This window comes from Bicyclus anynana, chromosome 13 (genome assembly GCF_947172395.1).
Source record: "Bicyclus anynana chromosome 13, ilBicAnyn1.1, whole genome shotgun sequence".
NCBI classification, from domain to species: Eukaryota; Metazoa; Arthropoda; class Insecta; order Lepidoptera; family Nymphalidae; genus Bicyclus; species Bicyclus anynana.
In genome coordinates, this window is record NC_069095.1 from 13,681,150 (window position 1) to 13,701,083 (window position 19,934).

Consider the following 19,934-nt stretch of genomic DNA (forward strand, 5'->3'; position numbering starts at 1 on the left):
TAGTATAAAATTATCAAGTAGTTTATCAGCGTTAGAATGGTACAACAAAATAACCAATTTTAATGAAACAACTGAGAAACTGTAAATAATTTATTAAGGTTTATAAAAAATAAATTTAAATACTCATTATTAAAACTTTTTAAAAATCTTGCCGATATCCCGCAACCATGTCTACATAACCAGAGCTCACGAGTACATGAGAAATCTTTGTCATATTTTAATGAAGACTATTCATACTTAACAACAAAAGACTGGATAGAGCTCTTCTGAAGTTTACTTAATTATTTTTATTTAACTCTAGACATATTTAAACACTATTGTATGAGTTACGTTGTTGAACTTTTTGATTTTTGTATGAGCAGCCAATCTCTTGGCACCTTTAGAACTTGCATTAATTTTGCTTCAGGTGAATTCGGCTTTGGTTCGTGCATGTACTCCCATTTCTGCAATTAGATACAATCATAAGGACATTTATTTATTTTTAAAACAGAAAAATATCAAAAAATTGGTTTACTTACGGCATTAAGAGGAAGCGACATAAGAATGGATTCGTATCTTGCTTCAGGTGTATGGAGTCCGAATTTAGTGCCTCTGTCGTAAATCAGATTAAATTCCACGTAACGACCTCTGCGAAGCAGCTGCCACTGACGTTCGTAATAACCGTAGGCGTCATCCTTGTGTTTTTGAACTAAAATCAATTAAAATATGCTATAGGAAGACTTATATAAGAATAATTCTATAATGTAGTAGGTATAATACATATAATCACAAATGTAAGAAAATTTGAAAATAGGAACATTTTTTTTAAATGTTGCTTTATTGTGCGTTTTGTAACAAATTGGTAGTATCAACAATTAGTTATAAAACATTCTTACCTATTGGTAAATAACTGGGTATTACTGCTTCGGCGCATGATGTTACGAATTCAAAAGCAGACTGTTGGTTTGGTTGATCGACATCGTCGAAAAATATTCCGCCAACTCCACGCCGTTCCCCGCGGTGAGGAATGTGGAAATAATCGTCACACCACTTCTTGAACCTAACAATGAAACATAATATGTACTAATGATATTTTTGATGCAAAAAACAATAATTAAAACTAAAACGTAATTTAGAAATATAATTTACTTTTCATAGTAGCTGGCATCATGGGCGTCGCAGGCATGTTTGAGCGTCATGTGAAAATGTATCGCATCTTCTTCATTGAGGTAGTAGGGAGTCAAGTCTGTGCCACCTCCGAACCACCAGTGGACCTCTGTTATAATAAAACAACCGTGTTAACTGAATTATAATTTATATTATGAGGGTAGCAGATACATCGGTGTTCTATACCGATTCCGCTATTTTGTTTGTGCTATGTGTTTTTCCTATAGCAACATACTTCTGTCAGGAACAACGATTTGTTTTTACAACGTTACTTAACTATTTCTGCCATGGTTCGTGCCTTATAGATTGACATTAAAGTGCGTTGACCTTTCAATGGCTCAAGCAGGTGTTAACAACCTGTTGGGAACTGCATATCATGTAATAATCTTAATTTTCAATAATTATGCATTGTAATTAAATGCTCGATATAAGTAAGACTAAGTTAGATTATATTCATGTAGTTAACTATTCTCTGTTTTATCCTCTCATCTGTTGAGGGGTAAAATTTCTTAGTTTTAGTATAGTTACTTATTGAATACTTTTAAGTACAACTAAACTTTTAAGTATTTTTAAACTTTTATTATTTATAAAGCAGATACATATTATTTTTCAGTTTATTTATTTATTATCATAACTTAAACATGTATCTACTGTGCTCTGTGTGTTTGGTCGTTGACAAAAGGCGCAGTTTAGGTTAAAGGTCTATAAAAATATTTAAATAATCACCATTCTTATCCTCGACTTCGAAGTACCTATAGTTGAAGTGTATGGTGGGCACCATGGGATTTCGCGGGTGGATGACGGCACTCACGCCAGCCGCGAAGAATGGTAGCTCTTTGTTCTCAAAGTTTTTACCCCTAAAAATTGTCACCTTCATAACATAGACTTATAGAAGTAGTTTTATTTGAGACCACTTAAACTTTGATTTTATTTATTTGTAGATTCATAAAGTTTTGTTTAAAATTGAAGTTGTTTAAAAAGACAATTACCTGCTTTTCATTTGCTGAACGGCAGCAGGCGGCAACTTACCCGAGACGACAGATATGTTTACACCAGCCTTTTCAAACACCCTACCATCTTGTAAGACACATGTAATCCCACCCCCGCCCTCCTTTCGTGTCCAACGATCCACTTTGAACTTTGCTTCCTAAAAAATAGGGAAGCTAGTAGTCATCAGTCATCACATACAATATCAAATACAGAGCAAGATACGTGTAATGAGCGTCATTCATACCGGTGAAGGTAGAAATATATCATTTTCATAGTCATATTCGTCTTCTGTTTTTTCGTCATTCCATGCCTACAAACAAATTTTTCATTTACTTCAAGTTGCTATGAGCATTTTAGAATTTAAAGAACTGATTTTGAAGATACCTTTAATCTAGTTTCTATGAAAAAATGCTCAAGGCCTCAAACCAGTTACATTAGAACCTGTCTCGTTAGACGCTACCCTTCTGTTAAAAATATATGATCTCAACGTATTTCTCAAACTGTTTCTATAGAATCGGTAAGGGATATGGAATTTCATCCCACTCCTAACAGGTTGCATAATCACTTACCATCAGGTGAGATTGTGGTCAAGGGCTAAATTGTAAAGAAAATGAATTTAAAAATAATCGATACTTCTGACGGAACAGCAAAGCATCAATCAAATAATATAATATTCTATGTAACGAGTTTAAGCGATGTGATTGTTAGTCTGTGTAAAAATTATACGTGTGTCACAGATTAAAGAATAATAGGCAGATACAGCGCACAGAACACGGCAGCGATGCACCCATTCCATTTCCAGATACAAATTCAAAATTGAATACATTCTCGAGTCAGTACGACACAAAGCGTCGCATAAGTAATATTATTCAAGAAAAATGGCGTCTTATGTTATGTTTTTAATTATTTTAAAAACTCTTTACACAAACTAAAGAAATAAGATGTAGTATTTTTTATGGGTTTCATTGACTTCATTGCACTTAAATACTTATTCTCTATTATGTGGTGCGTGTATTGCGAATCAAATTTATAGTTGTGTGTAGTGTAAGGACACAGAATATATTTATTGGTGTTAAATATTTTCGTTGTGTGAGTTTACCTGGTTCCCCTCAAAAACCAATAGACAATTTTTTGGTGAATTTGGGTGTGATGCATATCCAATTCTATTTCCTCTATGGTCAAGACCAATGATTTCAAACAAAAAAAATATTTTAGTAGAATTTCATTAAAAAATATCATTATAATGGCAACATTCAACCATATAGTTCTGTACAATAAACTGATATAAAGTAAATAGCATTAAACACACCTCATCCTCCTCTTTTTCCAAAGCCCTACAGAACTCTGCTTGTATCCTCATTATAAGCATCTCCATCTGTGCCTTCATATCATCCTGAGTTTTCTCCAGTTGGCTGATTGGAGTGATAGGTTCAGCCATGTAGTTCCTCAGCTGCATTATCTCCTTTGCTTCTGCTCTATATTTGTTTTGTTTGTATTGATTGTAGGTGACTATTCCAGCTCCTAGTAATGCTGCACAGTAGTAACTAAAATATACAACATTACTTTGATAAATATTCAAATCACTGTATTTATTGAATGTCTGTCTGTAATTTAACATTTAGTTTCATAATTGCATAAGTAATCTTCTTATGAGGTTGATAGGCCTCAAGATGAAACTTTACTCAAGATTACTCAGTGGGCAACACCCAGCAAGTTTTTGAGGTTGTAGAGGGCTCTTTCGACTAAACCAATTTTGAAAATTTATGCGATATTTGTTATGACCTGAAAGGCCACTCCCACCCACAAGGTGCATTGACTGCAGAATTGCATCTAAAAGAATTTTTAAAATTAGTTTAGTCGAAAGAGCCCTCTACAACCTCAAAAGCTTTCTCTGTATACCTAGACACCGATTCATTAGCCTAACTGATGCATTAGATTATGTCCTATAAAGTAAATCATTGTTTTCGTGAGAGTCCTGTTAAAATCGAATCTGTACTTAGCGTTTTATACTGAGGGTGCAGGCGCTCACACCAAGGCACACTATGACATCATTTTTCATTAAACTTTCCACACAACCAGAACGAGTTGTTTACATGAACGCAGTCACGTATCTCAAGTTGGATATTAAACTGTATAGAACTTACGGTACTGGTCGGTCCCTTAGTTTTTTATAACTTCCCACATAAGTAAGGGTCTTGAAACTTCTTATAGCCACTTTGTAAGACATTTTTTAATAGTTTTAACGACAAAATAGTGAATATTTAGATATGAACACTCGCAAGTTTCACGCTATGTTGACAGATGACTTGTTTGACAAGTGACACTTGTGATAACACATTTGTTTGCGCCGTGCGCGCCGCCTGGCGACGGCGGCCGGAAGCGTTATCAGCTGTAGAATTTCCCCGCAAGCGGCAAGGCGAGTGGGTGCGAGTGGCGAGCGGCGAGCGGCGAGGAACCTGCATGCGCAATATGTGTTCATCTCTTTCCGTAGCACGTGCGGTGGGATCGATCGGCTCGGCGCGCTCGCTCGCCCAGTCCGCGGCGACCCGTGTGGCGGAGCGTGTCAGCGTCGGCCGCGCGCGCGTGTGCCGCTCCCGTATCGATCGGCCAGCCCCGGCAGACCGCATTGCCGTACATTCCTCGGTGCGGAGGCGGTGCCTCGCCTAGATTTCGTCGATCGTCCGCGTGGCGGGCGCGTGGCGGCGTCGGCGACGGCCCGGGCGGCCCTGCGCAGTACGGAGCGGCGCGGGAGCGACCGACCCTCCTCCTGCCAAAACCGGCTCGCTGTCCGCGGCGGACGGCTGTGATGTAGCCGCGGCCTTCGGACAAAGGAACCGCGCGAGACGCGTTCGCGATGAAGAAGTTCACGTTCAAGGGGGTGCTGGACGGGTTCCGCAGCTCGGTGCAGGCGGCGCCGCGCGGGACCGAGCAGGAGATCCAGGAGACGCTGCGCACCGACCACTTCCAGATCAAAAAGGTGAGTCGCACCGCAGCTCCGCAGCAGCCGCCGCCGTGTTGTGTAAACTGCGGGCCGTTGACACGCCGAGCCGCCGCCTGCGATCAAAACAAGCGCGGAACGTTTCGCAGATCCCATCGCTCGTCGCTGGCGACCGGCGAGCAGCCGAGTAGTGGGAGGGTGCACTTCACTTCACTTCGCCAGCGGAGCGTAAGTTTACATCGCTCCGCGCGCTGACGTAAGCCCGTCCTTGGCCATGTCGACTGTTACTGTTAGCGCAGTAAACACAATCAGCTCTGCCTGCCCGTCCAGCGGTAATTGTATGCGCCTCACCTACTTACCTAAATACTTGCGAGTAAATCTTCGATGTGCAACTGACCGTGTGAGCTGTCGATGCAATAAACAACCGAGGCCTTGTAGGTGGCAGAGTTGCGTTGATAGCTATGAGCTGATAACTGATTAGATATCTAAACTCTGCACTCTGCAATATGTAAAGTTTTTGTTTTATGAATCAGGATTAATACATGCATCACCAAATTGAAGCTAAAGTTCTTTCAATTTTAAATAGCATGAGCCTATAAGACTTCTTCAAACGTAATATTTCAGACCTCCGAAACTAGGTCAAAATAAAAAAGAAAAAAAGTGGAAAACATTCCGAAGAGAAAACTTTGAAACAACAAAAGTTTAAAAATCTTCAGCCACCCTCACAAAACATTTTTATTTATTGTCCCGTCGCCTTCGGCGTCTATTGTTCCTTGAATATTGTTCTCTCATTAATTTGTTAATTCGGTTTTACATAATAAATGTCATTAGTTTCATCGATGATTTACATAAAAGTGATGGGGAAGGAACATGAGGATTACACAGTAATACAATAATTACGTCGACGGAAAAGTGTTTCCTCATTAAAACTTTCCTTGTTTATTTTAAATTCACTAATTTCCAACATGTTTATACAATTATACATTTTTATACAATCGTATAAAAATGTATAATTATGTTTAATAATTACCTATATCTACTACAATTGTAGGCATTATGATCGAAAAAACCAACGGTAATTAATTGGTTGGTAGGTGGACCTACAAGGATTTTCCTGAAACTAAATAATAGTAGAAGGAAGGTTTGGATTCTGGCGGCATCTACAACTTGCAATATGGATATGTCGTATTAGGTATAAACGTAGCAAGGAAATAAATAGATATACTAAAATAATTAAATTATGTGTTTCTTGCTGTTCTGTTGACTTTATCGTTATATACGTACTACGCACTGCCAGCATAGTAGCCAAGTGCGAAAAAGGCTCGAACATAAGAAAAAGATACCTTTTATTTATCATTTGAAATTTTCAAAGTAATTCTGTTCAAATTTTATTGCTCTGCAGCAACAGCATATCAAGCCAAGTTAGCATGATCTTTTGATTCTATTACAAAGGTGGTTTTTTTCATTCTTTATAAATTAGCCCTTGACTACAATCTCACCTGATGGTAAGTGATGATGCAGTCTAAGATGGAACCGGCTATCTTGTTAGGAGGAGGATGAAAATGCACACCCCTTTTCGGTACACGATATTGTACCGTGGATTTCGTGCTAAAACTCACAATTTACTCTTACGCGAGTTAGCGAGCTGAAGTAAACATAAACAAGTAATTTAAAATTAATTTGGTAAAATAAATTAAAAAACAAACGTTATTTTACTTTAAAAATCTCTAGGTATTTATTTGTTCCGTCGGAAAAAAATTACAAGTCCCTTAATTCTATGAATAGTAATTTGTCGCTTTTCTCCCGATTCTATAAGCAGATATTAAACGTTGAGCTTTTTCAATTACTATTAAGTATAATATCTTTTGGCCAACGAACTTTATAATATCGAATCAGCAGCTTTTTTCGATTAGGACTAAATGTTTTTCTTATCTATCCCATTTCGTTTGAAGAACGAAAGATTTCAGACGGCAGATAAGGTTGAGATTGTTTAGCTTCAATAGCGAGAGCTTTCAGTTCCTTTCAATATTTACTCTCTTGATTAGATATCCAAACCAATTAAGAGATGCGGAGTTAGAAAAACCACTACGGGTTTTACGGCGTCGGCATACGGTGTATTTTTCAGTTTTTCACCGTTAGCTCATTGTTGTCCCACTTCTAGGAAGGTATAAACAGCTTATCTTCTATAGAACGATACCATGCTAACCGTATTTTGTTTAACTTGAAACAATTCTTGGGGACATTTGCTTAACTCGTCAGGACAGTTCATTCTTTCTGTCAATTCTTGTTGTTGTATTTTTTTATACCTAGTTCAGTGAAAAGAAATACATACCTATTACTTAAACCACAGAAAACATATGTACAAGCTTAAACCTTTTACTTAATTATTAAAAACTAAGCTTGGACCAACCAGTTGTTACAAATTTCGTTTTTTTGTTCTATTTTGGACATATTCAGGTAGATATAATATTTACTCTGTAAAAATTATTATTAGTGTTTAATAAAATAAATCAAAGAAGAAATTTCAAAAATTAAATATCACGTGTCTAAACGGTCAAGGAAAAACATCGTGAGGAAACCTGCCCACCAGAAAATTTTCTTAATTCTCTACGTGTGTGAAGTCTGCCAATCCGCATTGGGCCATTGGTGGACTATTGGCCTTACTCATACTGAGAGGAGACTCATGCTCGACCAGTAAGTCGAATATGGGTCGATAATGACGATGATGATGAAAATAAATCGGGTCCGACGGCTTAAAACGAAAACTTCCCAGATCTCGTTTAGGTATATACATTCCTACCTCTATTGAAAATGGAAATATTCTTGGAAGAAAGGAACGCCCAATATTTGACATCCCGACCATGGATTCGAATGAAGAATCTTAAGTGTTGTAGCCACAACAAAGAAACCACTGACCCACGAGGCATTACGCACAGCAAATAGGTACTCGTACTTATAGTTTTTGTTTGGCCGTTCTTGGCAAGTTGGCACATACGAGTGCGCTGCGCGCGTGCTGTGGGGAAATCTGTTTACAATGTTTATCGCTTTCGTTGACGTAATCGTAACTCGTTTTAATGCTGGTTCTTATTGTGTTTGAAGTAACAAGAACCGTTCTTCACTTTTTTGTATGTTCGTCTAACTATATCTATTCTTACCCATTATGTAAGTTTTTTTTTATCAAATGGTATTGGCAAACTCCTGTGCTTTTATTCCGCATGGAGTACAGGTTTTTCGGCAATACCAATTATAAAAGAACAAAGTCTATTATATTACCCAGGAATTAATATAAAATAAAAACCCGTTTCAAAAACTTTTAATTTATTAGGCTAGCCTAGGCTCGTCAGCGTGAATTTAGGATATAGAATCCCGTGGGAAACTGTAAGCTATAGGTACGTTTGTTTTCTGGAATAAAAAGTAGCCTTTGCTCATCCAGATTATAAATTTAACCCTGATTTCATCATAATCCGACCATTAGTTTTTGCCCGAAAGAGTAAAATACAGTTATCATTCTCCCAAACTTTCGCATTTGTAATATTAGAAGGATGGGATAGGTATTATAGAACTGCATCGGGTGATGTCATAACTCACGTTAATATTTGCGTGAATATAATAACATTTGCGAGATAAGGGTATAGAAACTAAATGAAAATTATAATTCCATTAGTTACATACCGTTTGTCAAGCGCTTATCGCTTACGAACACTGCCAATAAAGTAGGCAAAATTGGATTAGCATTTACCGCCAACGTTTCAGTTTCAGACTAAAGCTATTACTATACATCAAAGGATATACTCTATGCTAACGAAACTTGTAATAAGCTTATCATACCATACACTAGATATTTGAAACTAAGAATAATTATCAAACTAGCAGACGCCTTGCGCTTTCACCTTAGTAGTTCTCATTTCCGGGGAAATAGGGGGATTAAATATACCCGATACTCAGAAATAACATGGCTATTTATTAGTAAAAGGTTGAAATCGGTTCAATAGATTCAGAGATTAACCCCTACAACCTCAACGAACTTTACCTCTATTTATTAGGATGTAATTAAGAATAGAGAACAAATCTAATCTAGAGAAGAAAATATGCCATTAAAATTAAACGGAACTGCAGAGTTACAATAGGAATTCCTTGAAATTAAGCGTTTTATGACAAAATTCTTGAATTTGAATTCGGGTTTATAAGCTTTATACTTCGAGATGAGGTTTTTATTTTCCAAAATATTTTGTTGTTCGTATTTTATATTAGGTTGTTAGTCAACCAGCTTAAATTTGTACTCGCAAATAAAGCCTTTATTTACCGAAACGAATGCTGGATTTATGCCAATTTATTTACCTTTGAAAAGTTTTAAAATATAGAAATACATTTTCAAAATAGTTAAGCTCCTTGTCAGAAAGCTTTCTCGGGTTTCATGCATCATCTCTGTGTCTCAGTTTCAAGAGTATTATCAATTATAGGCAACTAGCTTGTGTTTAAACCCACGGTAACTCCATATCTCATTACACGAAAGGATGCCCGTGTTCTAGCTGTTTAAAATACATACTCGTAGGCTAATGATGTTCAGAAAGATAATACCACTTGCTTTGTGACAACTTATCTTAAAAATATTTACTGAGATCATCCTTCCTCTCGATGGAAGCCAGTTTCTGAGTCAGTCTTTTAGTTAATTTTTGTCTTCTCCTTCTTTGAGAGCCTCTCCGACTAGTAAGTAGTCAGTTGTAGTCAGCAGGTGGAAATTGTTCTTTGTTATTCGCGAGCGGAATAATTTTGCGGCACTCGCGATCTGCTCTCTGATGTTCCTCAACCAAGACTTCTTTCTGCAAACTACAAAGCCTCTTTTATCGGCAACTTTTCATAAAATATGAAGATAGCCATGGCAAATCATTATTTAATATACGAATTCGAAGTAGGTACGAAATTCATTTATTTCAAATATTATGCTATGTTTCAGGCTTAGATTACAAACACTTTTGAAACGTCAGGTTTGTCTGTAAGTTCTGCCATCAGTTTGAAAAGCAGGATCTGCTTAAATAAGCCAGAAATTGGTATATGACAGTTGTTGGAAAAAATCCCACATTTGACATTATCATATTTACTATGGTCATATTACATTATAGTTCATTTCTGACTAAACCTACTTGAAATAGAAGAATTTCATTGTGATTTGACTTCCCGTGTTAAGGTGGGTTGGTAATGGCCTCCAATTAATAAGGCATTCATCAAATTGTGTAGTTGAATCTTCTCTCGTTTATTTGGTTGGTATTAAATCTGCTAAAACCCTAGGTTTCTAGGCCCTCGATTATTGTTTCTATTATGCATATTTCGAATCAGAGTAAATTCAGACAGAGGTTTCAATGTCATTGTAATCACCTTTATAATCAAATCATTCGACCGCGTCTCCGATACCAGTGATTCACTTTGACTCAATTTGAATTTAATTGCCTCGGTATTGATTACAATAATAGACAAAGCCATTTAAATAATACTCCAATATTTATGGACGGCAAGTACCTACTCAGTTTCAGTTTCAGTTTCTCTTAAACTACGTACCAGACTCTTGCATTGTTACATATGACCCGTTATTATATGGCTGTAAAGCATGGACCCTGTGTCATTTAGTGGAAGAGCCAGGGACAAAGAAAAGTTTAGAAAGCTGACCGCCGACCTCCAGTAATGGACCTCCACTCTAAGACCTCCACTCTAAGAAGAAGAAGTACTTAGTAACATGAGCTGTAATCTCTCTCTTATAAAGCAGTAATGAAGACTCCCTGGACCGACGGTTAAACGTTCTCTCCGATGCACAGGGACCTATCACCTAATTGGTTTTGTGGTTCAGCCGTAAAAGGTAACAGACATTATATAGATTTATTTGTTCCCTTTCCTTCCTTATTTAACAGGATATTTTCATATTTAACTTTATATTAATATTGTGAATTCCCCACTCCCATCCCATAATATGCAGATGGAGCATTGTAATTTCCGTATGCCATCACGTACAAAGTTATGGGGGAGTCATGGCGTACTATCATAACAATATGGGGCGCTATAAAGAGTTTATATGGAGTGATGTCATCAATCTCAACTACGAGGTCTCGACATTCGCATGTTGTGTCGGGACACGTATTGATCTCTGTTAATGGTCTGTGCAAACCATAAAAGTCTTAATATTATAGGCAACAGAAATGGCTGTACTTGTGAATGGCATGTACGTGTAATATGCTCGTAACTTTATTGAAATTTAAAATACATTGCGTTTTGCTTTCGATAACATATAGAGTATGCCGGTTTATTACCAGAAAGGGGTGGCAACACACTGCGTAGCGTTGTCCCATCGACACTTTAAAGCCAATACGTATCCCTCGGCGAGGTTATTTTTTATGATTTGGATGCCATGTAAATACATTTTCAGTTGGAACAGTTTTTTAGTTTGTCACAATAGGCTGTGTACATTGACTTCATAGATCGATGTCTGAGTACCATAATAATTTGTTAAATGCCCTTACGTGTTCATATTGGTAATTATGCAAAGTTATTTGCAGCAACAAGATATTAAGGTTGTGGTTTATTCATAATGCGTTTATTACTTGTAATTATTCATAATGCGTTTGTTGTTTAATGGGTAATGTGGTAGGGAAATATTGATGGGTGAGTGGTAGAATTTCAGTGTGGCTTAACACAATCTGCCAGATAGCCGTGCAACAAAATACAATTATTTATTAAAAACAGTACTCTATTAAAAATTAAAAATCTGAAATCGATACAGCGGTGGGTCCTGACTTAACCTAGTTTCAAGTAGTAGCCCATTTAGTGCAATATTATTTCCAAATTCAGATTGGGTGCTAGAATTTGTTGTGGACTAGGTCGAAACGAAATATATATTCTTTGCATAAAGGTTTTTGAAAACAGGAATGTTTAAAATTTGTTAATGCCTTAAGCCTTCCTTATATAAAACATTTAAGTAAATGGATTGTTAGGTCTTAGAAAATTAAAAAAACCCACTAAAATACAGTTTAACTAGATGAGCTTATAAATATTAAATTTAATTAAATTAATTACATCTACAAATATACCTACTTACTTAATTTAAATTTAGTCAAAACCTTTCGAGTCCCGCGCTACAATCTAATCAGGCTTCATGTGAAAATTTAATGAAGGTAGGTATTAGTTCTACGTGATGAAACAGTAATGACTAATGGATTCTAGAATGTACATACATAATGCACGAGTCTGTGCTAACTTGAAGCTCGTTGTTCCACGCGAGATAATACGAGTAGGTATACATTATATCAGGATGGTATTCGATATAATTTAACTTTCAATCATTGGTACACACTAGATTTAAATCGTCAAATAAATCAATCATAAACTGATGAAAATAGAAATTATTCATGGTTGATTAAAGAGGCTCTCTTCATTAGGAGTGGGGGTTATGGAGCTTTTAAGCTCAGGAATCGAAGATGGAACTTTAAGATTACGTACCTGCCCCTGCATTCTGTAAAGTTACAGCGATGTGACATCGCTCATTTCCATGGCAACTTCGTCGTTAGTGTTATATTATTTTTGGAATCCCATAGAAATATAGGTCTAATAAAACTTGTTATAGGCAAATATTACATAACGGTTCGTGACGATAAAAACATTTTGAAGGCAGTTTCATTGAAATCGGCAGGCATATTTATTCGAAAAATACGTATTCAGGGCGCAGTTGCGAACGTAGCAGACGTAATGTGTGTAATAATAATAAATATAATTGCCTAGACAGGTTATTAAATTAGTTGTGAATATGTCAGCTGACGACCACGAATGCATGGTAATTGAGTAAATCAGCGATCCTTTATTAAACGAGTTTAATTGACTGACTCTAGCACGAATGAGTCACTAGCGAGGCGAGTATGGATCCGGTATGATTTAAAATGCATGCATAATGGATATTATAAGAGAAGCTTATGTTTCTGCTGCTTTTCAGCATTGCTGTGTTTTGGTATGAACGCTTTCGGTGAAATTTTAGGGACGTGAGACTTAACAGTCATATCTCAGGATGCAGGATAGCGTATGCTACAAATGTCGACCATTGGTGAGATAAGTATCTCACCATTGACAGAATAAGCAACTGCTTGGTCTTTCAACAGGTTCTGTTTAATGTTTTTTTTAAAAAGGAATTTACCGGCCCATACAACGTCGGCAAGCCAGGTATACCCCGTATAAAAGCATATGGAGATGATAATATGATGTATACATAAGGATCTGGTTAACTAATTTGTTTAATAAAAGTATATTTTTTGAATAAAGGTACATTTTTATATCACTTCTAGGGCAAAATGTTCGCCGGTGTACCAAAACGGCGAAGTAACATTTGAAGAAGTATTATGGTTTTTTTTTCTGTTACCATCAAGCTTAACAAACAAGGAAACGAACAAACAAACCAATCAAAAGTCTTCAAAAAATATCGTAAAACTCAGGCTGTATGGCCAACGATCTTGGCTTGTCCCCATTGTGGACAAATTAAGTGTGAATGTCGTAAAATCCTGACATAAAAAGACAGCAAATCCGTGTTGTTTGGAGGTCCTCATGAGCAGTAGACGACCGTCAGCTTGGTCACAATGTTGATTATGATGGTAAATTCTGAGGAAAGGGTGTAACACCACTTTTCTGTCGATTGCTACTAAAATTCTTTTGGTCACAAAAGAATGTAATATTTTTATAGTAGTTTAACAGATTAACTTGACCAATCTTTATTCTATAAAGAGAAACTGAATAGGCAAGGCCCTTGAACGAAACATTTGTTTTGATTGATAAAGCGCTGCTAAACGGCCATGATTGCTACAACGTGCTGCCATCGAATGACAGGTCACGCGTGGGCGCGCGGTCACGGTCCGCCCCTAGTGCGAGTATTCTGTGGTGGAATAGAATTCGAGCATCGAAATAGAGAAAAACTATGAGTAGAGAATAAAACTCCCCCCTCGCTACTACTACATTGGATGGCGAGAATCCATCCATTGTCTAAAAATAAAAATCTTCCAATTAACATTTTAGTCTATACATTCAAATCCAATTATGTACACATTAATGTGATATTTTGAAGAGTTTTTTTCTGGAGTTTTTTTTTTCATTCTTGCAATAAATAAGTCGATTCTCCCATAAAAATTTCATCGCCTATTTTCCCACCATAAAATATGAATGTCCGACAACCATGAAACAAGCCAGTAAATGTTCAGTAGCTGACGTTCAATCGTAGAAGATACTTAAAACAATTAAAAAAAAATCGCGTAAAATTAAAACCTAACCGTTTATCCATGGTAATATTTTGTAGGTGTTCCAATCACAGCAAACATTATTAAAACCATGGTTATTCAATTAAGTAAAGCATACTCCACTAAATTAATTAATTTTCTGGTGTAGTCGTAAATTAAATGTAACACACAATCACATAATGTAAAGGCTCGTACTATTACTTGCCTATTGTGATCCGAACGAATTAATGTAACGAATCTGCTTGGAAATGGATCAAACAATGGGACTTGTGTGGCGCGTAACGAGCTGTAATGGCACGAGCGCCTGGCACAGGTACTAGTACTTGTTTGATTAATGGCAACTTGCGAGGGGTTGCCGCGGGAGTGTGGTTCGGCAAATATTGCCGTACTACCGAACCTATGGCCTACTTTGCTTTGTGTAATTGATTTGTGATTACACATTGTTGTAGCCAAAACCACAGAATACCCAAGACACAATTAAAAAATTCCAAATTCAAATTGTTTGTAGTGATTTTACTACCGGTTCGAACAGCAGACGCAAATCATCAAAAATGCTCATATAAAATATTTTTTTTTACAATCATAAAGAAGACCTCTTTGAATATTCAGTATTTTGTTACAGGAAAATGGAACAGCAAGGTTTTGTGTTTCATTCCCAGTTCAAGTGAAGTTAGGATAATATATTTTCTAATCTCAGTGGCTGTTTTCAATCCCATCGGTCAAAGGATAAAATCCTGAGCAGTCGGATATACTATAACACCTTACCTTTGCCTAATAATACACGGATTCCGAGGGATTTCTTAAAAACTGAATTTCACGAAGACGAAGTTGTGTGCATCGAACATTTGTATAGAGTAAGCGTGTGTGCGTGTAAATTGAAATATTAGAGCTTTCAAAGTAAATAGGTACGTATCGGAACGCTTGACGTAGAAGGAATCGTAAAGGAGCTGATTAATAGCGTTCGCCTTCGTACGAATGTTAACTGCTAAGTGATTCCGCGGTTTCGCTGCCAAGTGAGGGTATTTCATTCTATTTTATTTATTGGCAGATTTAACAGACGTTTCTTCTGTTCAAGCTGCCAGCGCTGTATGCGTATGCTAAAATTTGTTTGGCTCATGCAGCTCTTGCATCCTGAAAAAAAAACTCATGATGTGAGCTTTTCGGTTCAATCCTTTTAAATAAATTGGGGTGTGAGATATAAGGGTAATATCATATTCTGGTGTGTTATGTGTAATAACTTAATAAAATGTTGAAGAAAGGTTCAGTATTAGTGTATAGAAAGAAAAATTCGTAAACCTTGCAACTCCCTCAAACACAATACAAAAAACTCATCAATATCAGTTCAGTAAATCTGAAGTGCAAAGCAAATAGATACTGTCCAAGCTTTTTTAAAGCGCGTGTTCAACTTATTACGCATTATACAACTTACAAATACGTAATTATATCAAGTTAATTTAATAACAAAATACGCATATCTACCGTGATTTTAGTTGTATTCATATTTTATTATATCGCAGACTATTATCGCTGTAGTACTACACGAAAGGGTCAATAAAAACATCGTAACCTCTCGAGTATCTCAACGATATCGGCCAAAATGTTGGACCATGGGGTCAAACAATAAAAACATTCGTTGTATACAAAATAGTTCTTCTCAATTTGATGGTATAAGGCATATTGCGATTATGTTACCTTCTGATAAAAACGCGATTGCGAATAGGATATTTTGCTGATGGTACCTTCATGTCATCGACGTAAGTCCTAGTTAGTTTACAAATTGCAAATATAATTTTGAGAAATAATTACTTTATTGGCTTTTATTCCGAATCACCAGAAAGATATTGATTGTTTGCTACTGTCAAAATAAACGATCTTGACTACGTTGACTTGGAGGTATGATTTTCCACATATATTGCAGTCCTGAGCATTGAGTAATACATAATTTCAACTTGTCATTTCCACGAGTTCCTTCGAAAACACATACGAAACAAAATGATTGTTTCGTGTTTTTTTTTCCTATACCAGCCATCTCCTAGAAGTTTAATTTCACGAATTCTTTTTTTTCTCTACAAGTTAACCCTTGACTACAATCTCACCTGATGGTAAGCGATGAGGCAATCTAAGATGGAAGCGGGCTAACTTGTTAGGAGTAGAATGAAAATCCACACCCCTTTTGGTTTCTACACGATATCGTAACGGTACGGTGGTAACAAGCCACGGCCGAAGCCTCCCCGGTGGTGGAGCTAGAGGGAGTGTCAGTATGGCTGCGTTACTCGTCGACCACAGTGTAGTATGAGCGAGTGTACTGTGTAGTATGGAGACGGGCGCGGTATCAGATTAGCGCCAAGGTCGCGGCGTATCGCTGATATCAGTATTGGATAGGATATTGCGTGCGTAATTTTATGCTCAAACATTACTGTTCTTTTAATCTGTATTATTACTAACTGCGAATGTCGAACGTTTATTGAGGATAGGTCCTTACCTATACCTAAGAGTAAGGCGAACAATTTTTATTTGCAGACGATACCGCTATCCGCAACTTTCTACTCCATAGTAATAAAAAAAAATATTAGATACACCTAATGAGTCTAATTATGACCTACAAAGAGATTTTTTACAATTCGACCGGTAGTTCCAGGACGTCTTTTAAACAAACAAACTCTTCGGCTATCCTCATAACATAGCCTTGATGAAATTTTCGCTCGAGCTGTAGTAGCGCCTCCTTAATTCAACTCACAATAAGGTATCTATTCCTTGGACGCGTACTTTACGGTTTAGTTCATTTTTCTTATACGCACTAAAAAGGTGTGGAATGCTCTTCCAGCTTCCGTTTTCCCCACCACCTATGGGTATTTTCAAGTCAAGAGTGAATAGGCTTAACACCATAGGCTTCATCGCTTACCATAAGGCGTGATTGCAGTTAAGCCCTAGCTTATACAAAATGAAAAAACAAAAAAGGTTTAATAACAATATTCTAGCAAGCGCTCTCCACCATAGGCTGCATCATCACTTACCATCAGACGTGATTGCAGCTAAGCACTTGCATACACAAAATAAAAAAAGAAGGTTTAATAACAATATTTACCTTGGATCTCAGTGATCCAAGGTGTAGAGTTTGTAGAGTCAAAACATGTAGGTAGAGTTATACATAGGTTAAGTTGCCAGGTCGCCGAAATTAAAAGCCAGACAATCCAGTCAGTTTGGACAGACATTTGGGTAAATAGGCCGGACTGTACATTATTGAGGATTTTGAGTACATCAGTACTTCATTACATACATACATTAATAGGTTCGACAAAATGTTTTTCATGGAAAATCAATCATTTATGATTGCTTATTACAGTAAATGTTCTCACACACACTCGTTGTTCGCTTGTTTGTGAAATGTAAAGCCTAACAAAAGCCGGACAAACCGGACACCGATTATTTCGGCTGGATACGGAATATAAAAGCCTAACTATGTCTGGCTTCATCCGGACACCTGGCAAAACTAGCTATACATATGTATATTACTAAGTTTGCGTTGTACCATTTATTTGCCCAAATCGTGTCTAGTTAGACGGAGCATTGCGTACCTACATTAAGCCGTCAGCCCGGAAGTTATTACCCTAAATCTGCCAACCCGCGTTGGGACAGCTTACTGGGTCAACCAATAAGACTACCTACATAGGGGTAGGTATTACCCCACCTACCTTGTAATGTTAAGCTTTCAACTACGTAATGCATGTCATTGATATTTTAATGGACATGTTAACCGTATGACCTTCAAAGGAAGCCTTTTAAGACGATTAAAGCAAGATTACGAATTATGTTTGTGAAATGTGACAAATATCATTAAGGTAATGGAATCAAGCTGTTAAGTGATATGTGATATGTCTACGAGCTTATAGTTATGCTGTCTACCATTAGTACGAGTTCGTTAAAGTCGATTTCGACGATCCAAATTCAAAATTCAAAAAAAAACTAAATTCATTGATTTCAAGTAGGCTCAGTTTACAAGCACTTTTGATACGTCAGTTGACTATTTAAATAGGCACTATGACGTCAACGTCAGATTTTATAGTATTTCGTGTTGTGACTTTTCTGCAAAAGAATCTTATAGGCATGGCAATATGTAGGTGTTATCGAACGCAAGATACAATGTATATGAAAATTATTCGTTCTTTAATTGATCATAATCGTAGAAAGTGAAGATTTGAAAAACTACCAGCTAGATATCGATTTCACATTGCGTCCGAGTTAGCGATATTACGAGGTATGTTTGCTTATGGTACCTACACAGTTAATCGATGTTTTTCCACTTAGGGGGATCATTCTATCTTATTTTTTTCATTGTCCGGCTAGTACCCTGCTCATTTAATAGACCGTAAAAAGTATAAAAAATCCGTTTTTATGTGAGGGCACCGTTCTGATAGTGAAACTTTATTTTATGCGTAACCAGTAACCCGTCGGACGGTAAAGGCTTAACTGGGTTTACTATTTCACTGAGTTCGAGGTTATTGGAATGTGATTTCCAGTTCGATGCTCTCAGCCCAAATGTTCGTATGGGTTTTTGGGTAGTTAAATCCTTTTTCTACCCTCGATGTTAAAAGTTTTATAAAGTTCGCAGCTTTGTGTAAAATCTCGTGAAAGCGTTTTAAAGTGTAATTAGTATTTTACATCTTGTACATTCAAGGCCTTGGTAATCATGTTTATGAAGTGGTAACTTCTTATGGGAGAGTAAACCGCTTCGTAACGTAACGCGTTACGGCACCACTCAGTCTGGTTTACCTTTCTCTCACGCATTCGGCAGCACGTTTAAGTTATTACTTCTGTAGAGTTTTATGTAAAATTTCAAATTTAAATTCTATGCCTGTCCTTAAAATATACATAATTTATATTCATGTATTGGAACTAATATTGCGTTACGTAACTATTATTTTACGCATTTAAGTGTCTATGTTCGTCTAACATGTTTAACAAGCTGCATTTAAAAAGGCATCAAAGAAACATTATGATTCTGCTGGTACGCCGGTGAAAGCGATTAGTTTGAAGACTATTAAGTACTAAAATCGTTAGCGACGACATTCTGGCTACGTCGCCGTGTAATTAGCACCATTGACAATGTAGCCCGGCTAAAACGGAATATGCTCTCTTTTAACGTAGCGATGCTCGATAGAGGGATTCTTAAATTAGCAGGGTTATACTTACGAGTATATAGTCAAAGAGACGACCAAAAAAGATAAGTCCTAGACTGTAGAACTCTCAAGAATGTGAAGGACACCTTAAATTTTAGGGACGGTCTAACAGATTTTGAAGATGGTTGAAAAATGTTAACGAATGAAATAGGGGTTCGACCCCTATTTCATTCGTCGAGAATGTATCAATTTAATTAATTTCTCTCTAAAGGTTGACTCAAATAATTCAAGCAATAAGACCGCCTATGCACACTTTTTTTGCACACATTTATAAGCTTATACTTATTTTATTATTAAAATATTTATGTATTTCTATTTGTACGAGCATTAAATAATTATCTGATTAATTAAATAAACACGAGTTTTTTTATGAATTAATAGTAGACGACTGACTTTATCCGAATATGATTATCTTTTCCTTATGAAATT

The 19,934-nt window shown here is 36.7% G+C and overlaps 2 protein-coding genes across 8 annotated transcripts in view; one reads left to right on the forward strand and one right to left on the reverse strand.

Moving 5' to 3' along the window:
- Nucleotides 1–76: 76 nt before the first annotated feature.
- Nucleotides 77–4,422, reverse strand: LOC112044496 (oxygen-dependent coproporphyrinogen-III oxidase). Of its 2 annotated transcripts, XM_024080372.2 has the most exons (9): nucleotides 4,281–4,422; nucleotides 3,446–3,680; nucleotides 2,381–2,446; nucleotides 2,136–2,293; nucleotides 1,873–2,003; nucleotides 1,129–1,255; nucleotides 876–1,039; nucleotides 519–688; nucleotides 77–443 (listed from the first exon to the last, which is right to left on the reverse strand). In XM_024080372.2, exons 1-9 carry the CDS (start codon nucleotides 4,361–4,363, stop codon nucleotides 327–329), a joined length of 1,251 nt encoding a protein of 416 aa, XP_023936140.2. In that variant the 5' UTR covers nucleotides 4,364–4,422; the 3' UTR covers nucleotides 77–326. The 2 variants fall into 2 exon arrangements, with proteins under 2 accessions (XP_023936140.2, XP_023936141.2); XM_024080373.2 differs by lacking the exon at nucleotides 2,381–2,446.
- A 556-nt stretch (nucleotides 4,423–4,978) lies between these two features.
- LOC112044497 (syntaxin-binding protein 5) overlaps nucleotides 4,979–19,934 on the forward strand; it is a 249,122-nt gene continuing 234,166 nt past the window's right edge. For all 6 annotated transcript variants that reach the window (XR_008251393.1, XR_008251394.1, XM_052885148.1 and 3 more), the window contains exon 1: nucleotides 4,979–5,113. Coding sequence is in view for 4 of the 6 variants with exons in the window: in XM_052885148.1 (XP_052741108.1) it covers nucleotides 4,991–5,113 (123 nt within the window). In the remaining 2 variants the exon portion in view is untranslated. The remainder of the gene's footprint in view (nucleotides 5,114–19,934) is intronic.